The sequence below is a fragment of the Sebastes fasciatus genome, chromosome 15 (genome assembly GCF_043250625.1).
Source record: "Sebastes fasciatus isolate fSebFas1 chromosome 15, fSebFas1.pri, whole genome shotgun sequence".
NCBI lineage: Eukaryota > Metazoa > Chordata > Actinopteri > Perciformes > Sebastidae > Sebastes > Sebastes fasciatus.
The window spans coordinates 10,461,521-10,478,560 of NC_133809.1; the positions used below are offsets into that span (position 1 = coordinate 10,461,521).

At 37.4% G+C, this 17,040-nt stretch overlaps 4 gene segments (V, D, J or C); 3 read left to right on the top strand and 1 right to left on the bottom strand.

Moving 5' to 3' along the window:
* Window positions 1-830: 830 nt before the first annotated feature.
* Window positions 831-2,354, top strand: LOC141783888 (Ig lambda-1 chain C region-like). The segment is given in 2 exon segments: window positions 831-876; window positions 1,790-2,354. A coding segment is annotated over 1 exon segment (312 nt).
* A 2,219-nt stretch (window positions 2,355-4,573) lies between these two features.
* Window positions 4,574-6,213, top strand: LOC141783900 (Ig lambda-1 chain C region-like). The segment is given in 2 exon segments: window positions 4,574-4,729; window positions 5,644-6,213. A coding segment is annotated over 1 exon segment (312 nt).
* Window positions 6,214-9,327: 3,114 nt separating this feature from the next.
* Window positions 9,328-9,794, bottom strand: LOC141784053 (Ig kappa chain V region 3381-like). The segment is given in 2 exon segments: window positions 9,328-9,638; window positions 9,746-9,794. Coding segments are annotated over 2 exon segments (360 nt in total).
* A 4,440-nt stretch (window positions 9,795-14,234) lies between these two features.
* LOC141783894 (Ig lambda-1 chain C region-like) lies at window positions 14,235-16,284 on the top strand. The segment is given in 2 exon segments: window positions 14,235-14,806; window positions 15,720-16,284. A coding segment is annotated over 1 exon segment (312 nt).
* The last annotated feature ends 756 nt before the right edge of the window (window positions 16,285-17,040 follow it).

Sequence of the window (17,040 nt, forward strand, 5' to 3'; positions counted from 1 at the left end):
CAAAAACAAATCATTCATTGATCAGCAGAAATAAATGAGAGAAAAGGCAGCACATCATGTCTGAAATGTTGCTGAGTGAATGAACCTGTAAAACAGCAGCAGGCCAGCGTCCAGATGAGGATGGTGATGAGAGTCATGCTGGTTGTGCTTTCTGCTGTGTTGACTGACACATCTGAGTCCTGCAGTGTTGAACTCACAGGACTATAAACCTTCTCAGTTCACTGGAGGATCAGCTGACGATGCAAAGCCTCCTCTCTATGGAAATCATTTCTCTGCTCTCAACACACTGAAGGCAACGTGGGACACTAAATCAGGAGGAATACTGCTTGGATTTACACCATCTATCATCTGAATGGAAAATAGAAGAAACATATTTATATTAGAAGTGCAGTTGAGGATTTAAGGATGAGTTTGTGTCCACTGTGGTTGGTATGATATGTCTGTTTGTCTGCCTTTGATCTACTGACAGGGTTTACTGTAGATAAATAACATATTTCAGATCTGCTTAATATGAGTTTATGACTTATTATTATTATTAAAAAGCATCATGTTCATTTAACCATGTAGCAACTGATATAAAACTGTTTAAAAATGACTTTGTTACAAGGAGACTGTGATCGTTTCTCTGTCTGGTGTAGAAAAGTAAAGAAAATTAAATAAATTATCTTCATTTATACAATAATTTCAATTGATATCATTAATTTAATATTTATAGATTCAATAAAGTAAGAAGTTTTCTGTATTGTTATAAAAAGCAGAGAGTATTTTCAGTGGATAGATGCTTGTTCACAGTGCAGGAGGTTTTTGCACGGCCACTTAATGAGTTTGTATCACTGTGGTACACTTTTGGTGGATGAACCAAACTCATCATTAACTGTAAGTACCAGAGATTTATAATTTATACAACATGAAATATTCTTTTAGTTCTAACTTTTGCATCCGAATTTTATAAAACAAAAAATATTTTGGATAATTTACATGTTGTGGATATTTTTTATCGTCTATTAATCTTGGCTGGTATTGAAGTTTAGGAAAATATTAATATTAATATTCTTTTAGTATTAAAGAAGAAGTTATGGTGAAATATATGCAGAATAATTTTTGCTTTTTTTCCAATAATATATTGGTTTAATAAAGTTTGGTTGTAAATTTGTTCTGCAGGAACATTTTAATGTTCAGAAAATAACAGCAAAATTTAATTTCAAGTTATTTATGTTTTATGTTTTACTGTAACATTTAAACGATTGTTAGGTATAAAAACTGTTGCAAATGCCGTTAAAACAAATTTTATGAGTTCATATGTTCATTTATTATCGCTGTAGTTTGACTTCACAGTTCGTTAGTTTAAAGTGGTGAAAAGGAAGTGAAACAGACAGATGATAAAGTCTATAACTGAATACAGATGTTACATTTGCATCGCAGCGATGAATCATTTACTGTCACACATTATAAAAGAAATTTAATTTAATGATCATTAATACAATGTTCCCATTTAAAATCACAGATAAGTCATGTTGCATATTAATTATTAGATATTTATGAAGAGTTCCACAGTAGAAGATTCATTACTTTAAATATAAAACAAAGTTTTACTATTGTGTTTTATATGTTAACTCCTCATTTCCTGCCATGTGTCAGCTCCTCTCCTCTGTCTGATCACAGTATCATGCACACAGCTGATCCACAGTAGTGTTAACCTCTGTCAGGTATCATAACTGTCTCATGTCCAGCTGTCTGTCCTACAGTGGAAGTTCATCTGCTCCTTGTGTGTCTCTGCTCTCCCCTCCAGCTGGCACCATGGTCAGGCCCTCAGTCTCTCTGCTTCCCCCCTCCTCTGAGCAGCTCTCTGGGGGCTCGGCCACGCTGGCCTGCCTGCTGACCGGCTACTCTCCTCAGGGAGCCGTGGTGAGCTGGCAGGTGGACGGTACGGAGGTGACGGAGGGGGTCCTGAGCAGCTCAGAGGAGGAGAAGAGCGGCCGCTACAGCAGCAGCAGCACCCTGAGCCTGAGCCAGGAGCGCTGGATGGAAGGAGAGCTGTACTCCTGCAGGGTCCTCCATCAGGACCACAGCCAGACCCAGTCCCTCCACAGGAGCCAGTGTAAGGGCTAGAGGGGCCGGCTGAAGCCCAGGACAGGAGCTCTGTGTGGGGGGGAGCAGCTCTGATCAATAGCAGTTTGAATGCTTGTAGAGGAAACTGAAGCTTTGTGTGACAGAGAACAACACTGCTGTAAAGTGTTGGACAACAACAACTTAGAGAGGAATGTGTGTCGCTCAGCAGCTTCATGTGAGTGAGCTTAATAACTGTCATGTTGATCACTGATGTTGTTGCTAATAAAGATTTCACTGATACATAACTTCATCAAGTGTTTGCTCTTTTATTTTATGAAGAGTAGAAAGAAATTAACTGGTTTTATAACTTCAACTGATTCTCCTCTCTGTGGAAAATGAAAACCCTCACGACAAAGTAGTATACTTAGAGTTTATTTTATGAAGTTAAGTAAAGTTCAAGTATACTACAAGTGAATAGGTATACTCTTAGTTTAATAGTTATATACTTGGAGCCCACTTTTTAGTTTATGAAAGTTCACTTTGTATACTTTAACTTATAGTACTTAGCTAATGATTTATGTATTACATAAAGAAACTTGCTCCTTTTGCTATTTGACTCGATGTTTTGTGATGATAAAAAAAAAAATACATTTTACTCTCATGTCTCCACGGTGAACGAAAAATCCCAAAACGTAAAAAATTCTCGATGAATTGAAGTAAATTCATATCAAAACGTTCTTTTACAAACTCTCACACACTTTAATAGGCTTCTCTATCAAAAAGTTAGTACGACTACAAGCCAAGTATACCTTTCTGTAGGCCTATAAGGCAAGAACACTTAATTATACTTTTCTTAAGTATATCTCGATCAAACGAAGTAAAAGTATAAGCCAAGTATACTATACTTTACTATAATTGTATTAAGCTAAGTATACTTAAGTATATCTCTGATGAGTACATAAAAAAGTAAACTGAAAGTATAGTGTCTTATTTTAAGTTGAAAATAAGTATACTAATAGCACACTTGAATAAACTTCTGTTTGGTAAGGGCAGCTTTGAATTCATCATGTATATATATATAGTTCTCCTTTTTAAATTGGTATAGAGAGTGATATTACATTTCAGTAAAGAAAAGTAAATAATACTTTTTTTTTTTTTTTAAAACGTGGAGAATAACGAGAACTTGATTTTTAGGGAGGAAGAAATCATGACTCAAATATGTGATCAGGCAACATTTGTCTCTTTAGCTGAGAGTAAATGTGAACAGAACATGATGTGTTATTAGATATTTTAATAATGTTTTTAATGAAGTTATTAGTGTGAATGTGTAGTGTGTGCTTGGTGAGGTTCCTGTCAGCTCTGTGTTCAGTGGTCTGTGTCAGAGTCTCTTCCTCTTCAGCAGCTGCAGTCGGTTCCTGCTGTAACAGCTCAGTGTCTCTGCAGTCGGACTGAGGGAGGTTTTTGTACGGCTCTAAATCACTGTGTGAACACTGGTCCGTTGTGGTAACTCTGACAGTAATAAACTGCTGCGTCTTCAGTCTGAACTCCACTGATGGTCAAAGTGAAGTCAGAGCTGCTTCCACTGCCACTAAACCGAGCTGCTGTTCCTGATTCACGTGTGCTCACAAGTTTTATTAGAAGCTTTGGACTCTCTCCAGATTTCTGTTGATACCAAGATAAACAATTAGCACCACTATAAGTTGGAACAGCTTGGCTGGTCTTACAGGTGAGAGAGACGGTGGATCCTGGAGTAGATGTCACTACTGGAGGCTGAGTCACAGTCACCTGACCGCTGCATCCTGCAGACAAAAACAAATCATTCATTTATCAGCAGAAATAAATGAGAGAAAAGGCAGCACATCATGTCTGAAATGTTGCTGAGTGAATGAACCTGTAAAACAGCAGCAGGCCAGCGTCCAGATGAGGATGGTGATGAGAGTCATGCTGGTTGTGCTTTCTGCTGTGTTGACTGACACATCTGAGTCCTGCAGTGTTGAACTCACAGGACTATAAACCTTCTCAGTTCACTGGAGGATCAGCTGACGATGCAAAGCCTCCTCTCTATGGAAATGATTTCTCTGCTCTCAACACACTGAAGGCAACGTGGGACACTAAATCAGGAGGAATACTGCTTGGATTTACACCATCTATCATCTGAATGGATAATAGAAGAAACATATTTATATTAGAAGTGCAGTTGAGGATTTAAGGATGAGTTTGTGTCCACTGTGGTTGGTATGATATGTCTGTTTGTCTGCCTGTAATCTACTGACAGGGTTTACTGGAGATAAATAACATATTTCAATTCTTTTTAATATGGGTTTATAAATTATTATCATTAAAAAGCATCATGTTCATTTAACCATGTAGCAACTGATATAAAACTGTGAAAAAATGACTTTCTTACAAGGAGACTGTGATCGTTTCTCTGTCTGGTGTAGAAAAGTAAAGCAAAATTAAAGAAATAATCTTAATTTATACAATAATTTCAATCCATATCATTCATTTAATGTTTGTAAAATCAATAACGTATAAATGTTTCTGTGTTAATTGAGAAAGCAGAGAGTATTTTCAGTGGATAGATGCTTGTTCACAGTGCAGGAGGTTTTTGTACGGCCACTTAATGAGTTTGTATCACTGTGGTGGACTTTTGGTGGAGGAACCAAACTCATCATTAACTGTAAGTACCAGAGATTTATAATTTATACAACATGAAATATTCTTTTAATACTAACTTTTGCATCCGAATTTTATAAAACAAAAAATATTTTGGATAATTTACATGTGGATATTATTTTTTGCTGTCTATTAAGCTCGGCTGGCATTGAAGTTTAGGAAAAAATGTATATTCTTTTAGTATTAAAGAAGATGTTATGGTGAAATATATGCAGAATAATTTTCGCTTTTTTTCCAATAATTTATTTGTTTAATAAAGTTTGGTTGTAAATTTGTTCTGCAGGAACATTTTAATGTTCAGAAAATAACAGCAAAAATTAATTTCAAGTTATTTATGTTTTATGTTTTACTGTAACATTTAAACGATTGTTAGGTATAAAATCTGTTGCAAATGCCGTTAAAACAAATTTAAGAGTTCATATGTTCATTTATTATCGCTGTAGTTTGACTTCACAGTTCGTTAGTTCAAAGTGGTGAAAAGGAAGTGAAACAGACAGATGACAAAGTCTATAACTGAATACAGATGTTACATTTGCATCGCAGCGATGAATCATTTACTGTCACACATTATAAAGAAGATAGCAAGATTTAGTTCAATGATCATTAATACAATGTTCCTTTTTAAATTCACAGATAAGTCATGTTGCATATTAATTATTAGATATTTATGAAGAGTTCCACAGTAGAAGATTCATTACTTTAAATAAAAAACAAAGTTTTACTATTGTGTTTTATATGTTAACTCCTCATTTCCTGCCATGTGTCAGCTCCTCTCCTCTGTCTGATCACAGTATCATGCACACAGCTGATCCACAGTAGTGTTAACCTCTGTCAGGTATCATAACTGTCTCATGTCCAGCTGTCTGTCCTACAGTGGAAGTTCATCTGCTCCTTGTGTGTCTCTGCTCTCCCCTCCAGCTGGCCTCATGGTCAGGCCCTCAGTCTCTCTGCTTCCCCCCTCCTCTGAGCAGCTCTCTGGGGGCTCGGCCACGCTGGCCTGCCTGCTGACCGGCTACTCTCCTCAGGGAGCCGTGGTGAGCTGGCAGGTGGACGGTACGGAGGTGACGGAGGGGGTCCTGAGCAGCTCAGAGGAGGAGAAGAGCGGCCGCTACAGCAGCAGCAGCACCCTGAGCCTGAGCAAGGAGCGCTGGATGGAAGGAGAGCTGTACTCCTGCAGGGTCCTCCATCAGGGCCACAGCCAGACCCAGTCCCTCCACAGGAGCCAGTGTACGGGCTAGAGGGGCCGGCTGAAGCCCAGGACAGGAGCTCTGTGTGGGGGGGAGCAGCTCTGATCAATAGCAGTTTGAATGCTTGTAGAGGAAACTGAAGCTTTGTGTGACAGAGAACAACACTGCTGTAAAGTGTTGGACAACAACAACTTAGAGAGGAATGCGTGTCGCTCAGCAGCTTCATGTGAGTGAGCTTAATAACTGTCATGTTGATCACTGATGTTGTTGCTAATAAAGATTTCACTGATACATAACTTCATGAAGTGTTTGCTCTTTTATTTTATGAAGAGTAGAAAGAAATTAACTGGTTTTATAACTTCAACTGATTCTCCTCTCTGTGGAAAATTAAAACCCTCACGAAGAAGTAGTATACTTAGAGTTTATTTTATGAAGTTAAGTAAAGTTCAAGTATACTACAAGTGAATAGGTATACTCTTAGTTTAATAGTTATATACTTGTAGCCCACTTTTTAGTTTATGAAAGTACACTTTGTATACTTTACCTTATAGTACTTAGCCAATGATTTATGTATTACATAAAGAGACTTTCTCCTTTTGCTATTTGACTTGATGTTTTTTGATGATAAAAAAAGAAATACATTTTTCTCACATGTCTACACGGTGAACGAAGAATCCCAAAACGTAAAAAATTCTTGATGAATTGAAGTAAATTCATATCAAAACATTTGTTTACAAACTCTCACACACTTTAAGAGGCTACTGTGGTGGCAGTTTCTGTTAAAACAAGACACAAACCAACGTAACAACTTGTCTTTCAGTGAATTTAATAAAAAGGCATACATTAATAACTAAAACATCTGCAGATGGACTCACGAGCACAGCCACCTGTTGTGGACTGTGGCAAGTGAGCCCCGAATACAAAGAGTAGTCAGCATTTATACATTTAAAGCATAACATGAAGATAAGTGCAAAGAAGAAAAGAAGAGAAGGATAGAAAGTGTATCAATGCGTCAGCACACAGCAGACAACAGAGCATCACAAGACATAACAAGTATTTCAGCAATCTGTTGTTTGCAGTTACAGAGAACTAAAATGTCAGGTCACTGTCCTATGGTGACGAAGTTGAACATGTGAGGCCCTGAGATTATCTAAAGGTACAGTGTTAAACTCCAGATATGAAAATTGCCATTACACTACTCTATCAAAAAGTTAGTACAACTACAAGCCAAGTATACCTTTCTGTAGGCCTATAAGGTAAGAACACTTAATTATACTTTTCTTAAGTATATCTCGATCAAAAGATTAAGTAAAAGTATAAACCAAGTATACTATACTTTACTGTAATTGTAATAAGCTAAGTATACTTAAGTATATCTCTGATAAGTACAAGAAAAGTAAACTGAAAGTATTGTCTCTTATTTTAAGTTGAAAATAAGTATACTAATAGCACACTTGAATAAACTTCTATTTGGTAAGGGAAGCTTTGAATTCATCATTTACATATATATAGTTCTCCTTTTTAAATTGGTATAGAGAGTGATATTACATTACAGTAAAGAAAAGTAAATAATACATCTTTTTTTTATTAAGGAAAACTTGGAGAATAATGTGAACTTTATTTTTTTAGGGAAGAATAAATCATGACTCAGATATGTGATCAGGCAACATTTGTCTCTTTATCTGAGAGTAAATGTGAACAGAACATGATGTGTTATTAGATATTTTAATAATGTGTTTAATGAAGTTGTTAGTGTGAATGTGTAGTGTGTGCTTGGTGAGGTTCCTGTCAGCTCTGTGTTCAGTGGTCTGTGTCAGAGTCTCTTCCTCTTCAGCAGCTGCAGTCGGTTCCTGCTGTAACAGCTCAGTGTCTCTGCAGTCGGACTGAGGGAGGTTTTTGTACGACTGCAAATCACTGTGTGAACACCCAAGCACTGTTTATTTGATGTTGACTCTGACAATAATAAACTGCTGCGTCTTCAGTCTGAACTCCACTGATGGTCAAAGTGAAGTCAGAGCTGCTTCCACTGCCACTAAACCGAGCTGCTGTTCCTGAATGCCTTGTGCTAACTTGTTTTATGAGGAGCTTTGGACTCTCTCCAGATTTCTGTTGATACCAGCTCATACAATGAGCACCACCACCACAGTTGGAATAAACAGCTTGGCTGGTCTTACAGGTGAGAGAGACGGTGGATCCTGGAGTAGATGTCACTACTGGAGGCTGAGTCACAGTCACCTGACCGCTGCATCCTGCAGACAAAAACAAATCATTCATTTATCAGCAGAAATAAATGAGAGAAAAGGCAGCACATCATGTCTGAAATGTTGCTGAGTGAATGAACCTGTAAAACAGCAGCAGGCCAGCGTCCAGATGAGGATGGTGATGAGAGTCATGCTGGTTGTGCTTTCTGCTGTGTTGACTGACACATCTGAGTCCTGCAGTGTTGAACTCACAGGACTATAAACCTTCTCAGTTCACTGGAGGATCAGCTGACGATGCAAAGCCTCCTCTCTATGGAAATCATTTCTCTGCTCTCAACACACTGAAGGCAACGTGGGACACTAAATCAGGAGGAAGACTGCTTGGATTTACACCATCTATCATCTGAATGGATAATAGAAGAAACATATTTATATTAGAAGTGCAGTTGAGGATTTAAGGATGAGTTTGTGTCCACTGTGGTTGGTATGATATGTCTGTTTGTCTGCCTTTAATCTACTGACAGGGTTTACTGGAGATAAATAACATATTTCAGTTCTGCTTAATATGAATTCATAAGTTATTATTATTATTAAAAAGCATCATGTTCATTTAACCATGTAGCAACTGATATAAAACTGTGAAAAATGACTTTGTTACAAGGAGACTGTGATCGTTTCTCTGTCTGGTGTAGAAAAGTAAAGAAAAATTAAAGAAATAATCTTCATTTATACAATAATTTTAATTAATACCATTAATTTAATGTTTGTTTTTTATAACATATTCATTATGAAAAATAACTAATTGATCATCTCATAATCAAACCTGATATACTACACCTGATAGTACAGGAGATGTTTGTATTTTTTTTTAATCTTGTTTCTGTTTCAACTCTTGTTACATTAGATTGTTTTGTGCAGCTGTTGGTAGAAACACTTTTCAACATGTTTTGATATCAGTGGCTATAGTCCAACAAGAATTTAACCTCCCAGTTTACACATAAAGAGACAATAATATAAGTTTAAACTGTATATGGAAGAGTGTCTGTGAGTTTATTCTAGTTTTATTTAGATTCATTGTGGTTCTGCTTGATGACTCTTGTGTTGTGTTCACTGGACCAGTTCTCCTCATCACAGTCTCTTCACCAACCCTCTGCACCTGCAGCAGGCCGGTTTCACTTCAGTCAAACTGAAGGAGGTTTTTGTACGGCTCTAAATCACTGTGTGAACACATTGCCATCATGGTAGCCCAGACAGTAGTAATCTCCAGCATCGTCAGTCTGAACACCTGTGATGGTTAAAGTGTAGTGAGAACCAGATCTACTGCCACTGAATCGAGACGCAGTCCCTGAGAAGAGAGTTGATGCTTTGTATATAAGGAGTTTGGGAGCCTGTCCAGGTTTCTGAAGGTACCAACTGAGATCAGCAGCAATATCTGAACTCCCTGTGGCGCTGATGCTCACGGTCCCTCCAACACTAACAGATTTGGATTTGTCAGCCTGAGTCAGAAACTTGTTTGCAGAAGTCTCTGAAATGAGAAATGAAATATAAACCTTGATAATCAGCAGTTTAGATGATAATAAATTAGACATCAATTAAAGCCACAATGTCAGATACATTTTCAGAATCTCTCACCCTGACTCAGAAAACCCAACACGACAATCAGAGTTATTGACAACATCATCCTGATGCAGTTTTCAGTGTGAGTGCATGAAAACAGTTCAGACTCTCTGTGACATGAGAACTTAAACTGTGAGGAGCAGTGATGCAGTAAAAACATGCAAAAATACATTTAAGAAGGCAAACCCACACCTGTTCTTGTGAAACTGAAAGGGAGAGATGAGGTGGAGTAAGTCGAGGCTCCGTCTCCCTGTGGACTGACTAATAACATGTAGAAACTTTAGACTCTCTGTTCCTCATCTCTCTGCTGTTTCTGTCTTTGCAAAGTTCCCCAAAGGTCATAAATAGATGCAGGCTGCTCTCTGCTGGCTGTCCAGGTTCACAACAACTCTGGCTAACTCTTAGCTCTTTTCATGATCGTGTACTTCAGTCTGTTAATCCAGATGGGTCAGGGGTCACATCATTTTTATTTTTAAAAAGAACACAGCAAAGGTGCCCTCTGGATACCTGTATGGTAGATAAAATATGATAAAATATACAGAAAAGTCTAAGTATACTTGGCTCATACTGACAAGTATACAGAAAAGTCTAAGTATACTTGGCTCATACTGACAAGTTTACGATACGATACAACTTCATTGTCAGTTTGCACTAAATTCATTTTGCATCCATAGGCAGCTCAGTTTGAGAAAAAGTACACATACAATAGACATACTGTTACCATAGACAAACAGACAAGTAAGACCCATCAGACAAAAAACAAAACACATTAAAATTATTCATACATAACTCATTACAAAATTACCATCTGTCCTCTGGATTTACATGTCTTTAGCAGCATATTAATTATTATTTAGCAACCAGATGGACTGATGGACAAAAGCATTCTTTAGCCTGATGCGGTCTGCTGTTTCTGTCTTTGCAAAGTTTCCCAAAGGTCATAAATAGATGCAGGTTGCTCTCTGCTGGCTGTCCAGGTTCACAACAACTCTGGCTAACTCTTAGCTCTTATCATGATGGTGTATTTCAGTCAGTTAATCCAGATGCTTCAGCTGTGACACTGTGGTCTTGTGGGGTCAGGGGTCAGATCATGTGTAAAAAAAAGGAAAGTGCAGCAATGGTGCCATCTGCTGGCTGTGCAGGTTCACAACAACTCCAGATTGACATGAGATTGATTTTGTATTCAGTCCTTAGCTCTTTTCTTGATCATGTACTTCAGGTCAGGGTCAGAGGTCAGATCATGTTGCTGGATAAACCTAAAAATAATAAAATATGATAATGTCCCCTCTACGGCTCTTACAGTTGAGAAAACACGATCCAATATTCTCTTCTTGGTTATCTCCTCAATTTAGTTTATTTTAAATCTTCAAAAACTTTATTTTTTCTGGCTTTTATTTTGAACCAGTCCTCTTTCTTGTTAAGGGGTTTTTAATGCATTATCTGCATGGTTTAAAGATTGATTGAAGAAGTGGTAACTATCCCTTAAAGGGACTTAAATGCACTTCTGTCTGTCCTGGAAGAGGGATCCCTCCTCTGTTGCTCCTCCTGAGGTTTCCTCCATATTTTTTCCCTGTTAAAGGGGTTGTTTTAGGGGAGTTTTTCCTCATTCGATGAGATGGTCGTACTTAAAAGGACAGGGGGTGTCGTAACCTGTACAGATTGTAAAGGCAACGTTGTGATTTGTGATATTGGGTTATACAAATAAAATTGACTTGACTTGACTTAAATGTTTCAATCAAATTCAGGGCTTCACCCCAAAGTTGTGTTTATAGATAAATAAATCATATTATTCAGCTTTTTGTCCCAAAAGATCTTTGAATACGTTTTCTTTTTATTATTTAATTTTTTTATTGTGTTATAAAGTGATTACAAAACAAGTGAAGACATGTGCAGGGACATATATAAAAAAGACCAAACGATATTATACAGAGAAAGACAAATAACAAAGTACAAAAACTTGTTATGGCATACTATACTATGACATTTTTATGACTACTACTACAACAACAACAACAAAAACAACTACTACTACTACTTAAGTTACTACAACAACTACTAGTGCTACCACAATGACTACTAATAAAACTACAACTACGACACCTATTACTGCAACTACTACATCAACTACAATTACTAGTTGATTTTATATTCACCAAGTGTTTGTTCCATGTTCTCCAGTTCTCGTCTCCTCCATGCCCTTTGTTCATTCAGCAGTCTCAGAGCTTCAGCACAGAGAAACTGTCTCAGTTGGTCTGTATTGTTGGTCTATATTATTCAAAGATCTTTGAATAAGTTTAATGTCATCAAGCGTTCCCAAAACATCAGTGTGAGCTCCACCAGCAGCTGCTGACAGGTCAAACTCCTCTGCAGCTCTGATACATTTCAGCTGAGATATGAGTCATCTCCTGTTAGGAAAGTTGATAAAATCCTTTCACTCTTCATCCTAAAAGAGGGAACAAACATGTGTCACTCTGAAAGTTTTTGTCCGGTTCAGACTGATTTCCTCCTCTGACACATTTTGATGAATTCAGGCTCTGATCAGCTCTGAGTGTCTTTATGAAACAGACTGATCCTGGTTCAGTTTGTTAGGCTCATTCAAGACAGGCTTTTCACAATAAGAGAAACAGTCCTCTGAGGGTTGACAGAAGGAAAACATCAACAGTCCCAGTGGGACCTGAGGTATACGTCACTCAGGTGTGTGTGTGTGATGAATGTGTGTGTGGTTTCATTGGTCCAAACAACAAAAACTATCATTCATCCTTTTGCATCAATTTAAAATTGCCGAACTTCGAATCTCCATCATCGATCAACAAGGAAGTGACAGAGAACAAGTCCATGTGTTTTGTTATGACTTTACATGATCTGCAGTGTTTTACTCTGCAGACTGTTCAACTGACTCTGCATGTGATAGAGGAGCTGATCCTGTTACATCGGCTATTATCTATGGCTATTATACAGTAAACCTGCCTTGATAAGGATTTTTACTTGATCATCTGCATGCTTCCACTTCAAATTTGTGCATTTTAAGGGACAACAATCCCTTAAAATGTTCACCTTAATTAGAAATTAATTTAAGTTTTTTTGAAGTGTAAACTGTACAACATAACATTACCAGCATCTCCACGGTGAACGAAGAAATTCTTGATGAATTGAAGTAAATTCATATCAAAACATTCTTTTACAAACTCTCACACACTTTAATAGGATACTCTATCAAAAAGTTAATACAACTACAAGCCAAGTATACCTTTCTGTAGGCTTATAAGGCAAGAATACTTAATTATACTTTTCTTAAGTATATCTCAATCAAAAGATTAAGGACAAGTATAATCCAAGTATACTATACATAAGTATATCTCTGATAAGTACATAAAAAGTAAACTGAAAGTATACTCTCTCTCTCAAGTTTTAAATAAGTACAGTATACTAATAGCACACTTGCTTAAAGATTCATCATGTAAATATCAATATTTATATTTTTTAAATTGGTATAGAGAGTGATATTACATTATAGTAAAGAAAAGTAAATAATACATCTTTTTTTTTATTAAAAAATACGTGGAGAATAATGGGAACTTTACTTTTAGGGAGGAAGAAATCATGACTCAAATATGTGATCAGGCAACATTTGTCTCTTTAGCTGAGAGTAAATGTGAACAGAACATGATGTGTTATTAGATATTTTAATAATCTCTTTAATGAAGTTATTAGTGTGAATGTGTAGTGTGTGCTTGGTGAGGTTCCTGTCAGCTCTGTGTTCAGTGGTCTGTGTCAGAGTCTCTTCCTCTTCAGCAGCTGCAGTCGGTTCCTGCTGTAACAGCTCAGTGTCTCTGCAGTCGGACTGAGGGAGGTTTTTGTACGACTACAAATCACTGTGTGAACACTGGGTCGCTATGGTAACTCTGACAGTAATAAACTGCTGCGTCTTCAGTCTGAACTCCACTGATGGTCAAAGTGAAGTCAGAGCTGCTTCCACTGCCACTAAACCGAGCTGCTGTTCCTGATTCACGTGTGCTCGCAAATTTTATTAGGAGCTTTGGAGGCTGTCCAGATTTCTGTTGATACCAGAACATATAATGACCATAACTACTGTGGCTGTAAACAGCTTGGCTGGTCTTACAGGTGAGAGAGACGGTGGATCCTGGAGTAGATGTCACTACTGGAGGCTGAGTCACAGTCACCTGACCGCTGCATCCTGCAGACAAAAACAAATCATTCATTGATCAGCAGAAATAAATGAGAGAAAAGGCAGCACATCATGTCTGAAATGTTGCTGAGTGAATGAACCTGTAAAACAGCAGCAGGCCAGCGTCCAGATGAGGATGGTGATGAGAGTCATGCTGGTTGTGCTTTCTGCTGTGTTGACTGACACATCTGAGTCCTGCAGTGTTGAACTCACAGGACTATAAACCTTCTCAGTTCACTGGAGGATCAGCTGACGATGCAAAGCCTCCTCTCTATGGAAATCATTTCTCTGCTCTCAACACACTGAAGGCAACGTGGGACACTAAATCAGGAGGAATACTGCTTGGATTTACACCATCTATCATCTGAATGGATAATAGAAGAAACATATTTATATTAGAAGTGCAGTTGAGGATTTAAGGATGAGTTTGTGTCCACTGTGGTTGGTATGATATGTCTGTTTGTCTGCCTTTAATCTACTGACAGGGTTTACTGGAGATAAATAACATATTTCAGTTCTGATTAATATGAGTTTATAAGTTATTATTATTAAAAAGCATCATGTTCATTTAACCATGTAGCAACTGATATAAAACTGTGAAAAAATGACTTTGTTACAAGGAGACTGTGATCGTTTCTCTGTCTGGTGTTGAAAAGTAAAGCAAAATTATATAAATAATCTTCATTTATACAATAATTTCAATCCATATCATTAATTTAATGTTTGTAGATTCAATAAAGTATGAATGTTTCTGTGTTAATTGAGAAAGCAGAGAGTATTTTCAGTGGATAGATGCTTGTTCACAGTGCAGGAGGTTTTTGTACGGCCACTTAATGAGTTTGTATCACTGTGGTGGACTTTTGGTGGAGGAACCAAACTCATCATTAACTGTAAGTACCAGAGATTTATAATTTATACAACATGAAATATTCTTTTAATACTAACTTTTGCATCACAATTTTATAAAATGAAAAAAATATTTTGGATAATTTACATGTGGATATTATTCTGTGCTGTCTATTAATCTTGGCTGGTATTGAAGTTTAGGAAAATATTAATATTAATATTCTTTTAGTATTAAAGAAGATGTTACGGTGAAATATTTGCAGAATATTTTCCATTTTTTTCCAATCAGATATTTGTTTAATAAAGTTTGGTTGTAAATTTGTTCTGCAGGAACATTTTAATGTTCAGAAAATAACGGAAAAATTTAATTTCAAGTTTCTTATGTTTTATGTTTTACTGTAACATTTAAACGATTGTTAGGTATAAAAACTGTTGCAAATGCCGTTAAAACTAATTCAAGAGTTCATATGTTCATTTATTATCGCTGTAGTTTGACTTCACAGTTCGTTAGTTTAAAGTGGTAAAAAGGAAGTGAAACAGACAGATGATAAAGTCTTTAACTGAATACAGATGTTACATTTGCATCGCAGCGAGGAATCATTTACTGTCACACATTATAAAGAAGATTTAATTTAATGATCATTAATACAATGTTCCCATTTATAATCACAAATAAATCATGTTTCATATTAATTATTAAATATTTATGAAGAGTTCCACAGTAGAAGATTCATTACTTTAAATATAAAACAAAGATTTACTATTGTGTTTTATTTGTTAACTCCTCATTTCCTGCCATGTGTCAGCTCCTCTCCTCTGTCTGATCACAGTATCATGCACACAGCTGATCCACAGTAGTGTTAACCTCTGTCAGGTATCATAACTGTCTCATGTCCAGCTGTCTGTCCTACAGTGGAAGTTCATCTGCTCCTTGTGTGTCTCTGCTCTCCCCTCCAGCTGGCACCATGGTCAGGCCCTCAGTCTCTCTGCTTCCCCCCTCCTCTGAGCAGCTCTCTGGGGGCTCGGCCACGCTGGCCTGCCTGCTGACCGGCTACTCTCCTCAGGGAGCCGTGGTGAGCTGGCAGGTGGACGGTACGGAGGTGACGGAGGGGGTCCTGAGCAGCTCAGAGGAGGAGAAGAGCGGCCGCTACAGCAGCAGCAGCACCCTGAGCCTGAGCCAGGAGCGCTGGATGGAAGGAGAGCTGTACTCCTGCAGGGTCCTCCATCAGGACCACAGCCAGACCCAGTCCCTCCACAGGAGCCAGTGTAAGGGCTAGAGGGGCCGGCTGAAGCCCAGGACAGGAGCTCTGTGTGGGGGGGAGCAGCTCTGATCAATAGCAGTTTGAATGCTTGTAGAGGAAACTGAAGCTTTGTGTGACAGAGAACAACACTGCTGTAAAGTGTTGGACAACAACAACTTAGAGAGGAATGTGTGTCGCTCAGCAGCTTCATGTGAGTGAGCTTAATAACTGTCATGTTGATCACTGATGTTGTTGCTAATAAAGATTTCACTGATACATAACTTCATGAAGTGTTTGCTCTTTTATTTTATGAAGAGTAGAAAGAAATTAACTGGTTTTATAACTTCAACTGATTCTCCTCTCTGTGGAAAATGAAAACCCTCACGACAAAGTACACTGTAAAAAAAAAAAAGCTAGCAGAACTCAAAATTGTAAAGTAACAAACTTCAGCAGAGTTTTAAGTTGGGCAATTAAACATAACATTTTAAGTTTTGCTTTTGAGTTTGCTCAACTTTCAATTCTCATTTCTGTTAACTCAACTCAAGTTGCAGTAATTTATAATTTCATATTGTAACAACTTTGAATCCTTACTTCTGTTAACTTAACTCTAGTTGCAGTAACTTAAACCTGTACATAGTACCCACTTCATTTCAGTTGAGTTCATTTAGTGGAATAGGTTAGAGTAACTTCAAATTGTGCACTGCAACAGTTAAGGTAAGTCAAATATATAAATTAGGACCAATAACTACCCATCAAATTATAAATAATTACAGATGCAACATCTACCTTCAAAACTTCTTTTTTTAATTAATTAAAACACAGCCTATCCAAACCTTTGGAACAAGGCCAAGTAACTGCTGAGACCCATAACTGTCCCAGTCTTAGCACTTAACTAACATGAAGCACTTAACATTGTATACTAGTATGAATCACATCTTGAACACCATAATACAATGAGGTAGCAGTTGTGACCTTAGTAAGATAAAGTTAAAGGGAAAAGTCAGCACTTCGACAGTGAGACTACTAAAAAGAGTACA